The sequence below is a fragment of the Aplidium turbinatum genome, chromosome 15 (genome assembly GCF_918807975.1).
Source record: "Aplidium turbinatum chromosome 15, kaAplTurb1.1, whole genome shotgun sequence".
In the NCBI taxonomy this organism is placed as follows: Eukaryota; Metazoa; Chordata; class Ascidiacea; order Aplousobranchia; family Polyclinidae; genus Aplidium; species Aplidium turbinatum.
Window position 1 is genome coordinate 2705410 of NC_137486.1, and position 19401 is coordinate 2724810.

At 38.5% G+C, this 19401-nt stretch overlaps 1 protein-coding gene across 1 annotated transcript; it reads right to left on the reverse strand.

Annotated features, from left to right (window-relative positions):
• Positions 1-461: 461 nt before the first annotated feature.
• Positions 462-8073, reverse strand: LOC145784216 (uncharacterized). The gene is made up of 5 exons (XM_082595995.1): positions 7833-8073; positions 7306-7455; positions 1646-1717; positions 1218-1271; positions 462-930 (listed from the first exon to the last, which is right to left on the reverse strand). The coding sequence occupies exons 1-5, from the start codon at positions 8039-8041 to the stop codon at positions 846-848; spliced, it is 570 nt and encodes a 189-aa protein (XP_082452121.1). The 5' UTR covers positions 8042-8073; the 3' UTR covers positions 462-845.
• Positions 8074-19401: the final 11328 nt, after the last annotated feature.

Here is a 19401-nt window from a genome sequence, read left to right on the forward strand (position 1 = left end):
GAGGCCACGTTCTTTGTTGCTACGGCCCTGAATTTGTGATGACCGCACAAAATGTGAATAGGCAATGCTATTGTGATGTAACAATACGAGTTTCCTGCAGGGAATAACTTCTTACCATTCAGCAAAACATGTTTCACTTGATGCAGCCTGCCACGGTCAAAGACGACCACTCCACTGATGCTCATACACCACCCGTAACTTGTCGTAGATGGAAGCCAATGCGTTTTTACTACCGACAAATTTTACGAACCAGGTTCCAACCTTCACAATGGTAGGCTAAGCAATAATTTTGAAGGTGACACAGTCACAGTTTCTTACGGAAACTTTCCTAAAGTACTTTGCTACTTTAGTGAGTTTCAAGCACAGATTTCTGGACTAGTCTAGATATCTCTGGTTTATAAGAATAAACTCCGTGTCACCATCGAACAGGCTGTAAGACTTTACAAACGAGGACGAGCTTGTTCAGAAGTTGGCAGAATATATTGAAAACGCCGTCCAAATGAATTGATTGAATTTCAATTTTTATTGTTTTCGAAATGTTAGGCCCAACAAGATTGTCACAAATGAACGAGGGATAATTGTTGGCATTCATTACTTTCGATAGAGCAACAGGCTGAGTGGTGTACATTCGTTTGCAGCGAACCACTCCATTGCATTGTTGCTTCTCTTTGTGAACCATAAGTCAGTTTCGTTCTTTTACAATGGAGTAATGTTTTGTGCAAGCCGTAATGTTTTACAATGGAGCCGATTAATGTCGCACTGACGTGGCGGGTCCGGCCAGGAATTCATATATACAAAGTCTGTGAAGATTTGCTTCACCGCCCTCGTGTGGTCGACTATAGCCACTATGAGGCGCTCCTGCTTCGGTCACGCTTGCCGATGGATGACGATCGGCTGCGGGAATGGTTGCTTTGAGCTGGAGATGGCGATCTGGAATAAACAAGGAACGATTGACACGCTGGCGAGTTATCTCGGCACCGCACCAGATGAGAGCACGTTGCAGGATTCGATGAGCATAGCATTGTGGATTTTAATGTCAAATTCGGTAAAACATTTACGTATAAATTGAAAAGACTCTATGGTTTATTGCTTTAAGCATGATTGACATACTAGTACACATTTTTCTGTTTAGATAGGATCATTAGCTAGATCTTAGTGCTCACTTACTCACGTGGCCAAATGTTGCCACTATTCAACAGCAGATGGATGATTCTTACCTTCGGGGGCTGAGCGATGCGCGGTCCTTGTACACAGGCGACCTGCTCAAACTCCTGCAATGCACAAACCGCGTCACGTGCCGGTGAACAATCGTGTTCACAGCTTATACATAAAAATAATATAGTGGGTGATGCACCACGGAACAGTCTAATGGTGGACTCATTCCCATTTTACCAATTAGAATGTTTGCAGTATTTATTGTCGTACATCATTCAGGCTTTAACAGTTGCCTGAGAAGGATGAGGTGATAGATTGAGAGATTAGGCCAACAATATCATCTGACCGTACGGTGCAAGACATCAAACAAAATAAAATTGTTGCGCGGACTATTCTCTGTAAAGCACACCATCCATTCTAACAAATGAAGCGTGACCATTCTGCTACGAGAGGAGCCTTCTCCAAACAATTCCAAACAACTAAGAATCACCTTCTTTTCTCTCGTCGTGGCGATCGGCTGTGGCTCTTGCTGTACCGTCGGCGAGGGCTGCGGGATCGTGATCTAAGAGCAACAAAATGTTAGCAGGAAGATTAATTCCTCCACATGAAGCTTTGACCATTAAACCATTGGAAAAAAGTTCACAAATTACAATGTTTAGCCTAAGAAAGCACTTTTTTGGGGTTACACATTTAAAAAATATATCACTTGCGCAGCAGCATACTGTAGATAAGATGAAAACGTTGAGATGTTCTTGGGTGCTGAGTTGTTTAACCAGAAGTTGTTAAAGAGTTGTTGATGATCATTTAAGCGAAGGCGAGACGATGGTTCGGTGATGTTGGCTTATCGAAATACTGTTGTTGGTTAACTATCGAGGGTTGATGTTGCTGTTAAGCCGGTGATGGTAGCGACGCGTTGTCTAACTAAGTTACAGGAGATGATAATGATGGGCTTGCGGGTAGTGGTAGACGAGAGACAAGCCTAGAAATGGGTACATAAAATTATTAAATATCTGTCTAAAAATTAACAAACCAGACTTCATCAAATATTGTAAAATATCATGTGGCCTTATATATAGCAAAACTTAAGTTTAGATAGGAATACAAAACTTACATCATAGCACGATAAAACATTGAAGGATTTCCAAGCTTTCTAAGCAAACCACAGATTAAATGAGACAAAGGCTGCACGTTGTTGCCAGAGTTGGCTGTTAACCATTCCCGACATTTTATAATTAGCTAATGCACATCAAACAACAGCTGATGTTAATGGAAGCAAGTATATCTCACCCATAGAATACAAAATATTAAAGCAAGGTTAGCGGCGTGGTCCAGCTTCCGTCACACGTCACAAATAGAGATTTTTTAAATTATTAAACAATAACTCATCACCACCTCTGTTCTAATCGTATTGCACACGGTACTTTTATTGACGACACAATAATAAGTTAAGCATCAGAGGTGTACAATAGGGTGGAGTGAATTTCACTTAATGTTTTGGATTTTGATTTAAGGTGTTCTAATGTTGTCTTTGGACCTAAAAAATAACCCCGAACATAATTTTGGTTCTTCTACTCCTAAATTGACCCTCCTACCTGAGGTCAAAGGTCACGCGAGGTCAAAATTGCTCTATCTCCACTTCTACTGGTACTAGAAATCTGTTTAATGGCTTAAAAGATTCAGAAGACCCATATTTCTATCTGTTCTAAGAGAACTTTTTCTTCTATTGCTAGTAGAATTTGACTAAACAGCAAAAATATAGTTTTTGTGGTATTTTTGCTTATAGGCCTACAACATTTCAGCAATTAGTTGGATTGTTATTTGAGAATCACAAAGCTATCCACAAATCACTGGAAAATACCGACCTGCAGAACAATTTGCCAATTATAGGCTCAGATGGAACCGCAATTTTGACACTATGACTGGTAAACACCATTGCAGCATTGCCACATCAGAAGAGTTGCTGCAAAGATCTTCACAATAGGTCATCTGTCTCCTGCATACCAACGAACTACCTCTCAGGCATGTCTTTGAGCACTTGGATGGAGTCTCTTTAAACTCCGGCTCGTTTTCAGGCCTAATTGACAAAGAGCTAAATGGCTTAGTGTCTGATTGGCATGTGGTTTAGTTTAAGCCATTATCTTCTATTGAATTTCCTCAATTGCCAAAAGAAGTTATGGAAAGTTTGAGTTCCGATCAATTTTATGTATACCAAATTTGTTTAGCTGTCATTTCTGGAGAACTTGAGAATGACTTAGCACAGTTTGAAGTAGGTGGCTTGTCACAAGCAAGATGGTTGACACTTGGATGTTGCATTTTGAAATAGTCTACTACACTTCCCAAACAAATCCGAGCGAAAATTTAAGAATTTTGGTAGAATTTTGTTTAAAAGTCTACTTCCTAAGTTGGTTTGATGTCAAGCTTAACTCTAAAATAAGTAAAGTAGCTGTCAACTATTTTCGCATGCTCAAACGAATCAACCAATTTCTCTAGAAGCAAGCAAGAGACATTGCATCAAAAACTTTAATGCGTAGGCCTAATGGCTTCTCAGCTCACCCGAAAACATTCTTCTTTCGATAATGCGGCTGACGATGATGATACAATTCGATCGCAAGCTGTCAATATTGTGCTATCGCTACGCAGAAGCAAAGATGTTGAAATGACCCCAGATGATGAAAGTACAAAGGCGAAATCTGTTGCAGAGAGGAGAGCAACTGTTCGAAAATTTATCATACCAGAGATCAATATCAACGAGTTCTCCGACCACAAGATGGTCAATTTTGATGAAATTCATGTCACAGAACCTCCCGCAACCAAAGACATGAATGATGATGCAATACAAAATTTCAAAACAAACAAGCTTGAACTTGATCACCCATGCCACAATCAACGTGTAGAAGCTCGTAATAGAAGCTTCCATGCGTGTGGCTAGGTTCGAAAGATGGGATGGTGTGATCCGGAAAAAGATCAAATGGCGGAAGTTGATGCCCTCTTTCAACACCAAAAAGCAATTTTACTGCTGAATACGATTGCATAAAAAACACTTGTTTTTTCGTTATAGTTACAAGGGGCATAACCGGGACCTAAATATGAGGGAGGCAATACGTTTTGTGACATTTTTGAGTGTTTAAAAGTGCAGTTGGATTTTCATTTTCAAGCAATGGGATTTTCATTAGGTGCTGCTTGACTTGAAGACCTGTCGGTGGTCCCTTCGCAGCCTTCTCGTTGTTGCTGGTTAGTTCATGCTCAATTTAAACTTTGATTGTTTGTGTAATAATATTATTGTGCGTAGTATGACTTGTTGGCAAAAACTGTATCATATTGTATCTCTCTCTCAATAATTTCATGCCTTTCAACCATTGAAATGTCATCTTACATGCATCAAAACATTAATTTCATACTTGTTCAAACTTCAGTTCCTCATCAATGCTACAGATAAGAATATTTCGATGTTCAATACACTTATTCTCAAACAACAATCCAACCAATTGCTGAAATTTACCATTTTGGCTGTTGAAGTTCGTTAACTGTAATGTTGTATAAGCAAAAATACCACAAAAACTATATTTCTGCTGTTTAGTCAAATTCTACTAGCAATATAAGAAAAAGTTCTCTTAGAACAGATAGAAATATGGGTCTTCTGAATCTTTTAAGCCATTAAACAAATTTCTAGCACCAGTAGAAGTGGAGATAGAGCAATTTTGACCTCGCGTGACCTTTGACCTCAGGTAGGAGGGTCAATTTAGGGGTAGAAGAACCAAAATTATGTTCGGGGTTATTTTTTAGGTCCAAAGACAACATTAGAACACCTTAAATCAAAATCTAAAACATTAAGTGAAATTCACTCCACCCTAGTGTACAACTGTACATGTACAAGAACAAGACCGGATGTAACTCTTTTTCAACGGATCCGAATGCTAAATTTATACCACCAATCACCATTTTTAAGTTTTGAACACATAAAAAAGTTTCAAATAAGCCCTTGGCAACATTTCCAAACCGTTGTGTGTGTTACCACTTTCTAGTGTTACTGCGTACTGCACAAAGCGTACATATCATGCCTTGGCCGAGCATACGTCAAGCCTTTAAGCTTTTAGCAAAAAAAAATATGAAAGTGTTAACTTGTCATGCAGTGAAATATTTTTACCGGGTCTCAAAATCAAAATTAATTTGGATCTATTTCAGATCCAGATTTGAGATCTAAAAATTGTGGGATCCGGATCTCCAAAAGCAAAAGTCGGATTGGGTCAGGATCTTAAAAAACTTGGATCTATACACCTCTGTTGAGCATTACACAAAGTACAATCGCACAGGTAACTTGACGGTTTAATATAGCATATGATTCAATGTATCCATCGCTTTATATGTTTGCTCGAGTCAAACAGGTGGAAGGGTATCTGTCAGTGTCATAGCGTCGAGGGTTTGTGTTGTAATATTTGTTGTGGTCAGTTTCCTTCACAATAGTAGAATCATTGTAGTCACCATGAAGGTACACAAATATGAACAATCCGTGCACCAAGTTAAGAACAAAAGATCTTGATTTCAAACAAAAACATTGAATTTTCACTCGATTGAGTGACAGAAGTTCACATATCCTTATGATTATGTCTCCTGCTCAAAAATCGTGCCCATACAAAAAAGACACATTACTCCAGGCAGGACCACCAGCAGCAAAGTTCCTTGCTCCACTCATAATGATGTCAATTCATCAATATAATCCAAATTTTTAATCAAACAAAGTAACTGGCGCACGGTGGAGTGATAAGTGATCGATCGATCAGTATCAACCGTCACAGAAGAATAGACCTCACAAAAGTGCAACAACAATTTTCAATTCAAAAATAGGTATATAAATGTGAAATACAGTTGAATAACTGAGCCAAGAAATGACGACAAATCACACATCAACACTCAACAGCTGCACAAAAATATATTTACATTATTGTCTAGCACAGTGCAATTAGGTGACGTTGCACTAAGGCGCTGGGTGATTTAGACCCTATTCTGGGAAAGGAGTACTTTATTGGTTGCAATTGCGGGAGCAAGTCTTTTAGGCGCAGACAGTTAGGCGCTGGTCAAGTAGGCGCGCACACTGTGGCGTCTGGATATTTAGGTGCGGAGCCCGTTCATTTAGGTGCTATTCCTAGTAAAGTATGCAGATTGTATTAGCTTGGCAGGTAGGGCAATGCTTTTCACACAAAATGTTATAAAAAATATGTTGTTTTGTTAATCTGCGTGCATTTATTTGTTGTTAGTCATGGCTTCAGTGAGTGAAGCAGCTTTATCCGACAATGCTTTTCACACAAAATGTTATATTGAACAGAAAAATATATTGTTTTTTTGAATGGGCGTGTTCGGCACTTATTTGTCGTTAGTCCAGGTTTGCGTCGGCGAAAGCTTTATCAATAAATTATTCAAGTTTCCGAACATGACTGAGTTCACTTTTAGTTATATAAGTCAAATAATAACTACACTAAACATCAGTAAAAAATATACCGTAGCCTATATTCAAGCGGGTGGTAGGCTTGAGTGAAGAGTAACTTAGTCTTTCGTCAAAACCCCAACTAGGTTTTGCCAAAGCTGAGCTGATACAATCAGCATACTATACTAGGAATAGCACCTAAATATCCGGACGCCACAGTGTGCGCGCCTATTTGACCAGCACCTAACTGTCTACGCCTAAAAGACGTGGACCCGCAATTGCAAGGTTACTGAATTTCAATAATTAACCAGTCTAGTACCAATCACACAAAACATATTCGATAAGCATAAATCGATAAAATATACTATGCTGTCACAACCACCATGAATCCAATAAAACTACTTTACTTGGAATAGGGCCTAACCGCCCAGTGCTACAGTGAATGACCCTATCTGGCATGCGCCTAAATATTGTGGAACCTTCTTTAGTAAGTTCTCAATGCAGTACAGGCAAACATCGTTTCACTAGGGTGATGATAAGGAAAGGTTTATAGACTTCACAGTATATTCAGTACAACAAATGAATGCTTACACGAAGAACAAATTAAATATATACTTATCGCTGATTCCAGAATGAGGTTTAAAATCTGGATTTTTTAATGTACTGTAGTATAAATGTAAACAAATATGAAGACAATAGTAAAAACCTCCATATTATGGAATCTTTATTACCTGTCATATCGTCCTCCTCTGCGGCCGCCATTGAAATCATCATAGTCATCACGTCTTCCACGGCTGCGGTCACCACCACCACCACCACCCCCACCCCGCCTGCTCATACCGGACGACATTTCCACCCGAGCACGAACACCGCATATCGTTCTGAAACAATGATGCACATTGGTATGTTGTTCATTGCCCAGATGAAACCTGCTGCTGCTGATGAGCCATAAATATGATTCCCACTATTGGTGATGCACAGACTATAGAGATAATCTTAAATGACAATGAATTCAGCCGGAACGAAATAAAACTGAACTGTGGACATTCAAACGTGACAAAGAAACAACAATTTCTAACGTTATAAAAACATGTGTCTTTAACACATTTTCGCTTAAATCAGAATCATCATCAGTTTATTTGTCATATAATACAAATACAAAAATAATAAAAAGTGTGCCATAAACTGTTGTGAGCCAAATGACGAGGAGACTGCGAGAAGAACAGCTAATTATCGATTCAGAATATTCCCACCACACCTTCCATCAAGAGCTCTAACTGAATCCTCAGCATCTCTGTTATCCATGAATTCCACAAAAGCAAATCCTGGTGGATTTCTTGCAACCCAAACATTTTTCAGAGTTCCATAGTATCCAAAAACTCTTTCAAGCTCCCCACGAGAACCTTGATTTCCAAGATTTCCAACATAAACTTTGCAATCAAGAGGTCCGGAGTTGCGAAACGACATGTCATTCACTTTCAAACAAATTTCACCGAACTAAATCTGAAGTTGATTCAGAAAAAAATTGTAAAAGCAAGTGTAAAATAAAATTGTAAACACTTTTGCGAAAAACATGGCTACACCCAAACCGTCATCTATGGTTTGGGTGTAAATGTCATCTACACCCAAACCGGGTTAAGGTAAGGGTTAAGAGTTGGGAATAAGATTAGGGTTTTGATCTGTGCCCAGGAGTAAAAAAAACTTCCAAAATACAAATTTTCGTTTTTAACAGCTTTAAACTTTTCTCACATTGGGGCAGAATTCCTTATCTGGCAACACTATTGAGGCTATTATTACACTATATAGTGTAAATATAGCCACAGCCTAAAATAAATATAGTGCGAATTAAAGTTGCATTCCAATAGTGATTAATTGTATCTCAGTCCAAAACAGTCTACTTTTTTATTTGATTTAATTTCCGCTCGTGTAGGCTATGCCTACTTCATGTCTTCACTTTCTTTTTGCCTTCACACTTTTCCAAGGTTTCTTTGAGTTGTCTTTTCTCTTGAGAGTTCTATCGATTTTGCGACTGAAGTAAGGGTCATTCCAGGCCAAATGAGCAAATTTTTTGGAAAAATTACACCGCATGTCATAGATTTTATTGAAATTTGGCATACTTGTAGATGTCAAAGAAATATGAAGAATGCAAAAAACATTTTGAAAAATTTTAACCATTCGTGGAGTTATGGGCATTAGAAAAATCACCATTTTTGCCTGTTCCACTTCAGTGATTTTGTCCAATTTCTTGTCATATTTCTAATTTCTTAACCTACGATCATACAATATGGCTGAAAATTGCTAGACAGACATTTTAAGACCCAAGGAATCCAAAAATATAGATTAAAAAGTCGTCAGAGAAATGCTTGATATGATTATAGAGGTTTCAATTTAATACACGCATTTTTCGGAGGCCTGCCAAACTTTGGGGGCCTATAAAAAAGTGGGTATATATAAAAACTAAGAACTGAAATTCACATTTTTTATACTTATACCAATACCGTACTCTTTCATGTCAAATAAAAAATATGAATTAAGTTTGATAACTACTATGATAAAAGCTAAATTTTCTGACTTGCAAATTTTGTACTTTTTTACACTCATTGTTTAAAGAATATCGTAGCATATTTAAAGAATAGGCTACTTGTTTGGAAAGACGGTTAAAAAGTTACCATTAGGCCTAAGCTGTTTTTCTTAACAAAGCCTTTGCAGTAGGCTAGATGTAAAGCAAGTATATGGGTAGATGAATTAACAAGCAACAATGAGCATGCTGTGATCATCCAGTCCTGATGCTAATAGCGCAATGCAGGTTATTATAACAAGATTTATTAAACTATTATCGGTGCCAATTGTCATTTTACGATAAACAGAGATTATTTACGATAAGCTAAAGCCCTTCTACTGTTAGACGTATTAAAAGCCTTCTTATTTCAGAAGTGTGCTTCGCTCGGTGTCATCGCATACAGACGAAGGATTCGGGAGTTCTATCTTACAACAACTTTCCCACGGAGATATTATGGTTGTCCGCTGTGACCAACACGTAAAAATATAAGCAAAAACGTCAAGTGTCTGTATCTGATAAATAATTTTAGGCCTAGGTAGTCTACATGCATTTTACTACCAGTATTAAAGAAGGTAGGTTTAGTTTCTGAATCTTTATTCTCTGACTAACAAAGCCTTTGATAAGTTATACCTGGTAGTTTCGCGTACTTGTAGAGGCTTTTGACGCAGGGCTGAATTCCGACATTGGCAGAGTGAAGTTTTCCGATTGTTGAAATGTTGTTGTGGGAAAATTATTGCATCCACTAGTTGTAAACCATATTTTTGTGACTTCAAAACGGGATGCCTCCAAAGACCAAGACCACTTAGAGCTAAGTGATTTTTAACTTTAAATTTTCCGATATCATCACATAGGCCTACATTTAAAGCCATCCCGACTGTCTTCATTGACCGTATTGCCATCGAGAGTTCATGCGCATATTCTCTGTCTAAATATCGGTATCAGTTCGAAAAATAGAAAGAAATTGACGTTAACTACCAGGCTACCAGCTACTACATCTACAAAAGTGGCTGACCACTGACCAGCACCCTCTTGACGTACAGGGCTGACACATAACCAATTGTAGCCTACCAATTATCCGCTAACAATGACATAACAAATAACATTTTTATCGAACACAACAAAACAAACAAAATCACACATTCACCTTCAGCAAGTAGGCTACCGGCAGTGGCGTAGCCAGAAAAAAAATTTGGGGGGGGGCAAATATTTGATGAATTGCAGAGGATGACAAAGTGTTTGATTTAAGCCATCGTCACCTGATGTGCAGTGACGTATCCTGGTAGGTTGAGCAAGAGAAGCAATAAAAGTGGTGGGGGGTAGAGCGTGTCGAAGGCACGCGCATTCTAGGGGGTTCTGGGGGCATGCTCACCCGGAAATTTTTTGCAAAATTACACTCAAATAATGGATTATAGCGCTTTCTGGAAACACTTTAAGGTAATATTTGTATGAAATGTATTAGCAGATAAACAGATATTATAGACAGACAATCGATAACAACTTAATAACATAGAATTGCATAATTCAAAATTAATCGATTGTCTGTCTATGGTTTTTAAAAAGTACCTCTCTACTAAAGCTATATTATTCTAAACAGATATTAACTTATTAAAGGTAGCTCATACACACAAACAGGCAAAAACTGCGGCTAAAATTAGAGAACACCAAAAACTCAGCTACACAAAAACTCAATAGGCCTAACTACGGTAGGCTACACAAAAACCCAACAGAGTAAGCCATTCTGAAATTGCTTCCACAAATTAGTTAAAAGAAACGTAAATCGAATAAATTTTGCGCAATTTACGATTTGCAAAACTTATTGCTATCTTTCTGTGTGTCTATTAGACATATTGTTTTAAAAACAAGTCCTTGGAGGTGTTAATAGCCAGATGTCTTGGAAAACGTTATAAATTTCTACAAATTTTATTATATTTTCAACAAAGGGCTCAACTACGGAGTCCATTGTTTGAAAATTTGGGGGAGGCATGGCCCCTTTTGCCCCCCCCCCCTGGCTACGCCTATGGCTACCGGTACGCTACACAGCAACAGCAGTAACGAGAACATGCTAATTGGTAATGTTCGTGTATTATGCTGGCTGACTGAACGCCCAAGCGGGACGTTTGGCTGAACGGTCGGGACAAGACGCTCCCGCCTAAAACAGGACGTATGGTAAGTAGAGATGTAAATGCAAAAAAAACTTGAGCCAAAAAAAACACTCGTTTTTTGTTTTTTTTTCATATTTTTCTGGAACAGTTGCAATTTTTTTGCAATTTGCAGCTTAGTTTCATTATAGTGCTTTTGAAAAACATTAAATTACTGAAAATGGTTTTATTGGTGTGCTGAAATTCCTAAGTGTTTGTGTTTGGCAGCATATGTTTTTGCATAGTCCTACGTATTGTTTCGCTTTCTTCATTCTCAGGCATGTTTGTGGCAGTAGACCTGACAAACATTGAATTAATGCAATTTGATACATGACATAATGTAGATGAGTTAATTTCTTTTTCCTTTTATGGAAGTTAGCCTATGATGTTAGTATACTGTGGTACTGGTTATTCTTGTACACACTCAATGGGTTGAGGAAATTTTGGCAAAACAAGGACCTGGCAGTATTCAGTAGCCTACACACATTTACCTTGTTTGTGGACGTGGTAATTTACTAATGCAAGCTATTGCCAATATGTTTTGTAACTGATAGCTTACCAACGATGTACAGTATATGCTTTATAAATATTGAAACAGAAGTATTCTTTTCGTGTGTTGTAAGATCTTGGACACTTCGTCATTGATGCTTCTTGCAGATTATTTGTGACATATAATGCAAGAGATATTATCACTGCTACTTTTAGCTGTCAAAAGTTAGTGCATTTGTCAGAAAAGGTTTAGGTTAATGTTCCTTTCAAATGCCCACCACCCATGTTGACTATTGCTAGTAACTACCAACCCTGAATGAAGAAATTTTCCCTTTAAAGTGGGTTTTTTCAGCACTGCTCAGTGTTCACATAGTGAATAAATGCTTTATAATATTTTTCCTGACAAGTATAAAGTTTTACCCATATTCCCGCAATGCAGGATAAAGATACAAAACAAACATCAAAGAGGAAAACTTATTTTATTTGAGAACTAGGCCTACTGCTTTTTGAGATAAAAAGAAATTGACCTCTTGTCATTACCAGGCCTCGAAATTCGTTTTTGTTGACGGCGGACAAACGTGTCCGGTCTGAGCAGCTATCTCGGCGGACAAATTAAGTCTCACGGCGGACACACCAGTTTTAACGTCGATCGTCATACTTAATCCCTTTATCTTGATAAATCTTCGCCATTTGAGAACCATAGCTACGGTTTAGGCTTTTTAAAATTTCAGCGAAGTTACTCTGAAAGGCTTTCATCAGACCAACAACGTGCGCTTGACGCCGTGTAGCTACTAAATATGATGATGATGATTGTTAAAAATTTGAATTCTATGGACTTTTTGTGTCTGATGCAAATAAATAATAACAAAATAATACGCCGCATAACTGATTAACTTCCACCGAATGAGGTCGTGTGGCTTCTTACGTCACAATGCTCTGGGTACGAGTCCGAAAACTTTCTATTTTTGAGAACTATGGCTACGGTTGAGAAGGCTTTTTAAAATTTCAGCGAAGTCACTCTGAAAGGCTTTCATCAGACCAACGACCTGCGCTTGAAGAGTCAAAGCGCCGTGTAGCTGCTTGATACGCCGCATAACTGATTAACTTCCGCCGAACAAGGTCGTGTGGTTTCTTGCGTCACAATGCTCTGGGCACGAGTCGGAAAACTCTAACGCGTAACGCTACTATTTTCTGATGTGCAAAGTTTCACTATAGGCTTTTTTCTTTAGGTTTATTTTTACGTGTCATGTGAGCGAAAGTGACGAAAAGAATAAACAAAACATTAGAAAAAGCACAATTATTTTTCCCCTCTCCATGATGCGGTCGCCTTTTCAAAATAGTATCAGTATTCCACGAGACCACGGCAGGCTCGCAGTTATAATCAGCGCAATCAAGGCCATCCAAACATATGCGCATGATGAGAGCTTCAATAGCATCGATCTTCAAAGACGTGCGCCAATCTCCACGAGATCAGTGCTTGTCGTTAAGATACGTGATACCGAGATCTATTCCGTGTCTTTTCTCCAGACCGGCTAGTTGAGGGAAAAACGTAAATGCGAGCTCTTCTTTAGCGATGAAATATGCGATTTCAAACAACCTCTTTTGATTTTTTTCGTTGTCACTCATATTGTTGATGGCCTTGATGAGCGGAAATTGATGGCTTGGGGTAAACGATGTGTTGTGATCTTTGACAAAGTTAATCCTTACATTCGTTGTTCCTTTAATATATGCGTTTATCACCACTAAATTTCCTAGTAGTAGGTTTATCGCCCTCATTCTCACTTTCAGAATTTTCCCTGGGCCTTTTCTTTCTAACTGTAATACCAAAACTTAAGTTTTGCTGCATCTTGCTGTAGTAGCCTACTCTTATAATCTAACTTTGTAACCAACCTTGCCTTATCAATATTACTCGGAGATCAAAGCCAGACATTGTGACATAAGACTTGAACTAAGTTGCGCGTGATTAGTGTAGAAGTACCGGTACTCCCATCGATTCTTAGCGAAGAATTCACCTTTGTTACGCTGATTCAATGTCATCAATTGTTGAAGCAACGTAAAATTCGAAAGTTTTTCTGCTTGAATGGAAGCTAAAAGATACAGTATTAACTTTTTCTAGATGCGCGCTTGGAATGCGATAATTTCGCATTCCCAGCGCAAATTATATTCTTGCAACAGTTGTTCGTGCTATGTAATGACGATTTGTATCGCTAGTTTCTGCGATATTTCTCGGCGGACAAATATGACCGATCTAGAGGGTACTTCCCGCGGACATCACATGCTGTGACGGCGGACATGTCCGCCGTGAATTTCGAGGCCTGCATTACGCACCAATAAAACCATGATGCAAACTTTAATTTTTTTTATTGGGCAGAGGAAAGATTGACAAAAAGTTCGGCAAAAACAGAAAAGTGCTAAAGCCTCAGAGTGCTGCAAACTAGTTCAAATTGGGTGGATTAAGTGCAACCATACTTCTTTTAAACATGTCTATGACAGCACAATGGTGTAATTAAGGGAAAACAAACATGACTATGACATCATAAAGGAGTATTGAACCTCTTCACAAAAAATAAAAAAACATCAAAATGTTTCCATCTTTCACTACATTTCTATCAATATAACAGCAATATATAACTATCAATATGCCATAAACAGCGCCCTGCGCACGGTGACCGGATGCCTGCGTCCCACACCATTGGACAATCTCCCCATTCTCGCTGGCATCCAACCTGCTGAGCTTCGTCGCGAGGGGGCCACTCTGTCCCTCGGTCGGCGGGCACTGGAGCCTAATCATCTTCTCCACCACAAGATCTCTGCCTTCCCAAACGGGCACCCCCGCCGACTGAAATCAAGACACCCATTCGTGCCAGCCGCTCGGCTTCTGTTCAACGAAGCTGATGAGCAAGACATCTCTGCGGCTACTTGGGCGGACCATAAATGGAATTCTGAGTGGAGGTCAAGCACCACCGGACTCCATTCATTCATCCCCGACGCCGACGCGCGCCCAATCGGCCTGACACTACAGAGACAGGCGTGGGTGCGCCTCAACCGTCTCCGTGCGGGCGTCGGCCTTTTCCGCTCAACCATGCACCAATGGGGAATGGCTTTTTCCTCCTCCTGTAAATGTGGTGCCGAGGAACAGACCGCAGACCACATCATCAATGACTGTACCATCTTCAGGCCGCCTAACGGAGTGGAAGGTCTGCGCGTCATGGATGATGAAACTAAAGACTGGCTGCTCTCTAGCAGCCTTCCAGTGTAGTCCGGGAACATCGTGAATCTGGGGTGGTAAAAGGATAGACCCTCGGCCCCAGAAGCTCAGACGACGACGACGACTACATTTAAATGTGATTTGGGCTAAAAGTTGGGAGTTTAGCACTACACTGCTTTTGCCAAACTTGTCATCAATCTTTCCTCTATCCAATTTTTTTTTTTTTTAATTTACGCATCATGGTTTTATTGGTGCGTAACGACAAGAGGTTAATTTCTTTTTATCTCAAAAATTAGTAGCCAAAACCAGGGTTGCCAGATTCTGCAGAGCAATATATACCAAATAGTAAAAAAAAATATACCAAATATATACCAAACTTAAAAAATTATACCAAGTTTATACCAAAAAGATCTGAAAAACAAAAGTTTACACAAAAATTACGTTTTGCACACCTCAACTAGCTGAACAATGTTTAATTTTTAACTTGGGCAAAGAACGTTTTAGTTTGGGCTAATTTTAATATATATGACCCAAAGATGAATTGACTACCACAGTGATTTCGCATGATATTTAATCAAGTTTCAGAAAACAAAACAAATAAACGTTGCTGGAGCGTTGGTTCCTGTGATGCAGACGAGACTACGCCCACTTGGCTAATGCATAAAACCCACCATGCAACCATCAAGAACCCAACAAAATAGACTTTACTCCGAATAGCACCAAAATGACCGCGTGCCACACCTAAATGTCCCGACGTCACAGTGTGCGCACCTATATGGCAGGCACCTAATTGTCTGCGCCCAGTGGCGTAGCCAGGAATTTTGAAAGGGGGGTTTGACAGCCGGCAGGCGACCCAGCGACAGGGGGACCTTTCCCAGAAAAATTACTATGAATTTGGTGCACTCTGAGAGCATTTTAACAAAAATGTGGGTATAAATATTCCTGTAAAATGGTGTTGTCCGGTGGCATAGCAAAAGGATAAGATCATGTTTTTCTTCGACATTTTTTGGTAATAAAGCTAAGTCTCTATGTTTTGTTGCTAATTTCTGGCTGAGATATTTAAATGTTTGGTATTGGCAAAACTTGCTCTTTTAATGCAGTTTCGTTTAAAATTAGGCAAACTTTGTTTTAGAGACATAGAGATTGAAAGCATGATTCTCAATATCATGGCATCACACGCGTGCCAAGGGGGGGGGGGTTGTAACCCCCAACCCCACCTCCCCGCTTGGCTACGCCACTGTCTGCGCCTAATAGACGTGCTCAGAAAATTTTGGAAATTTTTCACTTTGCCAAAGTATCAACGTCAGGGTAATAAAGAATTAAGTAATTATGATTCAATAATTACATACGATATAACACAATAAGGGTATTAGTAAGCATAAAAAAAAGTTTTAGTCACACATTAACAACACTGTTCAACATTGTAAAACCAAAATTTACATTCCATCAACAGCACAGTAAAAATCATAAGTCAACAACACTTGCAATGTTGCTCACTGAGAAGCTTTAACATTCTTTAACCTGTTAAGTGCGTATAACGACAATTGTCGTCCGAGACAGTCGCTCTTGCTGTGCGTAAGACGACAATTGTCGTTTTCGTGATCGCAGCTATTCATGGCACTTTTAATTTCGCTTTCCTCTATTTGCTTTGTCTGGAAGGCGCAATTATGACGTGTGAAGAAACATAGATGCATTGTTTACATAAGAATAACTATTGCAGCCTGACGGAAATCATTAATCCCTAAATCACTCAAATACAATATTAGGTAGCTTCTGCACTCACCTACAATATAACCACAACTGCAAGAATAAAAAGATTTCATCCTAAATGTGTTTTTTTCTGAAATGGCTTCCTTCCTTCGAACCACATCATCCGCGTTCAGTCTGTGTGAAGTCATTTTAATGTAGCCTAATGTTGCAAGCAGTTTCAGAAATATTTTGTTGTGTTCGAAAACATATTTTGTAACATATAGTCAACAAAAATTAGGGTTTTGTGTTGCTGCTAATGTTAGAACAAGCGTCAGAAAATGATAGTTTGAATATTTCCAAACTAAACTTACGTGTACTTTATTTAGTGTCTTATAAATGCTTAGAAATTATTCTGTTCTGTGAACTGATTTTTTTTTCTTCATAATAAACAACTAGTTGAATAATTTCACAATGGTGAAAGGTATAATCACTTGAGTAATGCGATTACACCAGAAAACAATAGTCCAGCCGGAGACTTCTCCGCAATAGTAGATGAACGGTAAAGCAATAGACACAAAAGGAAATTGAACAAAAGCGTATTATGCTGCGTCATGGGGGTTCCCCAATATCCTAGCAAGCAATAATGCGACGAAAAATACTGCGAGTGATCAAATTAAATACGCACAGTAAGGAGAGTTTCGAAAATTTAATTACGCACTTAACGGGTTAACACCTTGAGATAACAATACGTAGTAAAACATTGCAGTTAAGCAACTCCAATGACACTCATGCTTTAGAAAACCTTTAGGTTTTTATGGTCATTAGGCTAAATCTCAAATGGTACAGTACATCCATTTTAGTGTTACAACTTAACTTTTTTAAAGAAGAAACAAGTTTTTATTGGTTAACACACTCCAAATTTGTACATTGAAAAAAATACTAGTCAATCGACACAATATTATAAAATATACCAAACTCATAAAATCACCTACCAAATGCTACAAAATATACCAAATATATACCAATATACCAAACGAAAATTTCAACTACCAAACATAAAAAAAATATAAGTTTTTATGGTCATTAGGCTAAATCTCAAATGGTACAGTACATCCATTTTAGTGTTACAACTTAACTTTTTTAAAGAAGAAACAAGTTTTTATTGGTTAACACACTCCAAATTTGTACATTGAAAAAAATACTAGTCAATCGACACAATATTATAAAATATACCAAACTCATAAAATCACCTACCAAATGCTACAAAATATATACCAATATACCAAATAGGGATGGGCAATATAGAATTTCGAATAGTTGCAATCCGAATATCTAATTATTCGAATTGAAATCACATTTCGAATCGAATTTTCCAAACCGAAATGAAATATCCGCTTTTCCGACTACCAAATTTTTTTATTAATTTTTCGCCGATCAATTACATTCGGCTCGGCGATAGTTAGTCGCTCTTGCGAAAACGGCTAGCCAGCTCTCTTTACCAGTGCGCTTTGTAGACGTCAGAAGACCGTTGTGCTGTGGATTTGCATCTATTTTCATCGTACGAAACATGGAAAACAATTCAACTCTGGGTGAGGCTACCACCTAGTGTAGGAAGTTTCATAACAATGCAGTTCTAAATCCAATGAAATGGATGCTTTATTGAGCTCCGGTGTTGAAGCGACGAATACTTCAGCATCAAGTAACAACAAACAGCTTTTAGCTGCCGAGGAAATCCGATTGTACCTTAAGGCAAAAGTGCCAAACAGCGATGCAATTGAATGGTGGAACAAAAATAAAGAAAAGTTCTCGCTGTTGTTTGATCTTGCGAGGAAGTATTTAGCTACTTCTGCATCTTCAGAAAGATCCCTCTCTAGTGCTGGATTAACAGCATCAAAACTGCGATTGTGGCTCACTGGCGAGCATTTTAGTAGAAGCTTTAAACAATCTTCACTGCAACAAATTCTTGCTCTCCTAGGCAGGCAGTTACTGTTGTTTTTTGTTTTGTTGCCACTTTTCCATCATGTGTCTTCAATAAAACCAGAATAAAAACAAAGCTTTTTTTTTCTGAAATTAAAAAAATTATTCTAGAATAGGTATTCGAAATTCTAGATTCGAAAAATTATTCTAGAATAATTCTAGAATAGCTTATTCTTCTATTTTGCCCATCCCTAATACCAAACGAAAATTTCAACTACCAAACATAAAAAAAATATACCAGATTTGTGAAATTTGGTATATAAATATACCAGATGGCAACCTTGGGCCCAAAACTTGTTTTAATGTTCATAAACAGATAGCCCACCCCAAAAAACATAGGGGTAGAGCTAAAAATTATCTAAATATGTTGAGCGGTTCTTGAGATATGGCCGTTTTTCTATTGCTCCTTATCTATAAAGCCACCTAGTGGCTAAGGTTATTTCACTTGTAACTCGAGAACCGCTTGTGTGATTTTCATCAAGTTTGCACCAAATGCACATCAACTGGAACAATATCTTGACGTTGTACTGGAAAAGGTGTGGTGTGCTGCTGAAAAGTGCCTTTGTGAAGTAGAGAAACAGGACCCTGACCACCTGGTCCTAACGTAACATGCCCATTAACCAAAATCCCAGGTGGCTTCGAAACTATACACGAGTGTGGTACTGCATTTAACAACCGTCTGGACCAAATTACAGACAAAACTTAAGATTTGCCAACCACATGTGTTACTATTTGAGACGATGAGAAATCTTTATGGCTTGTGTGT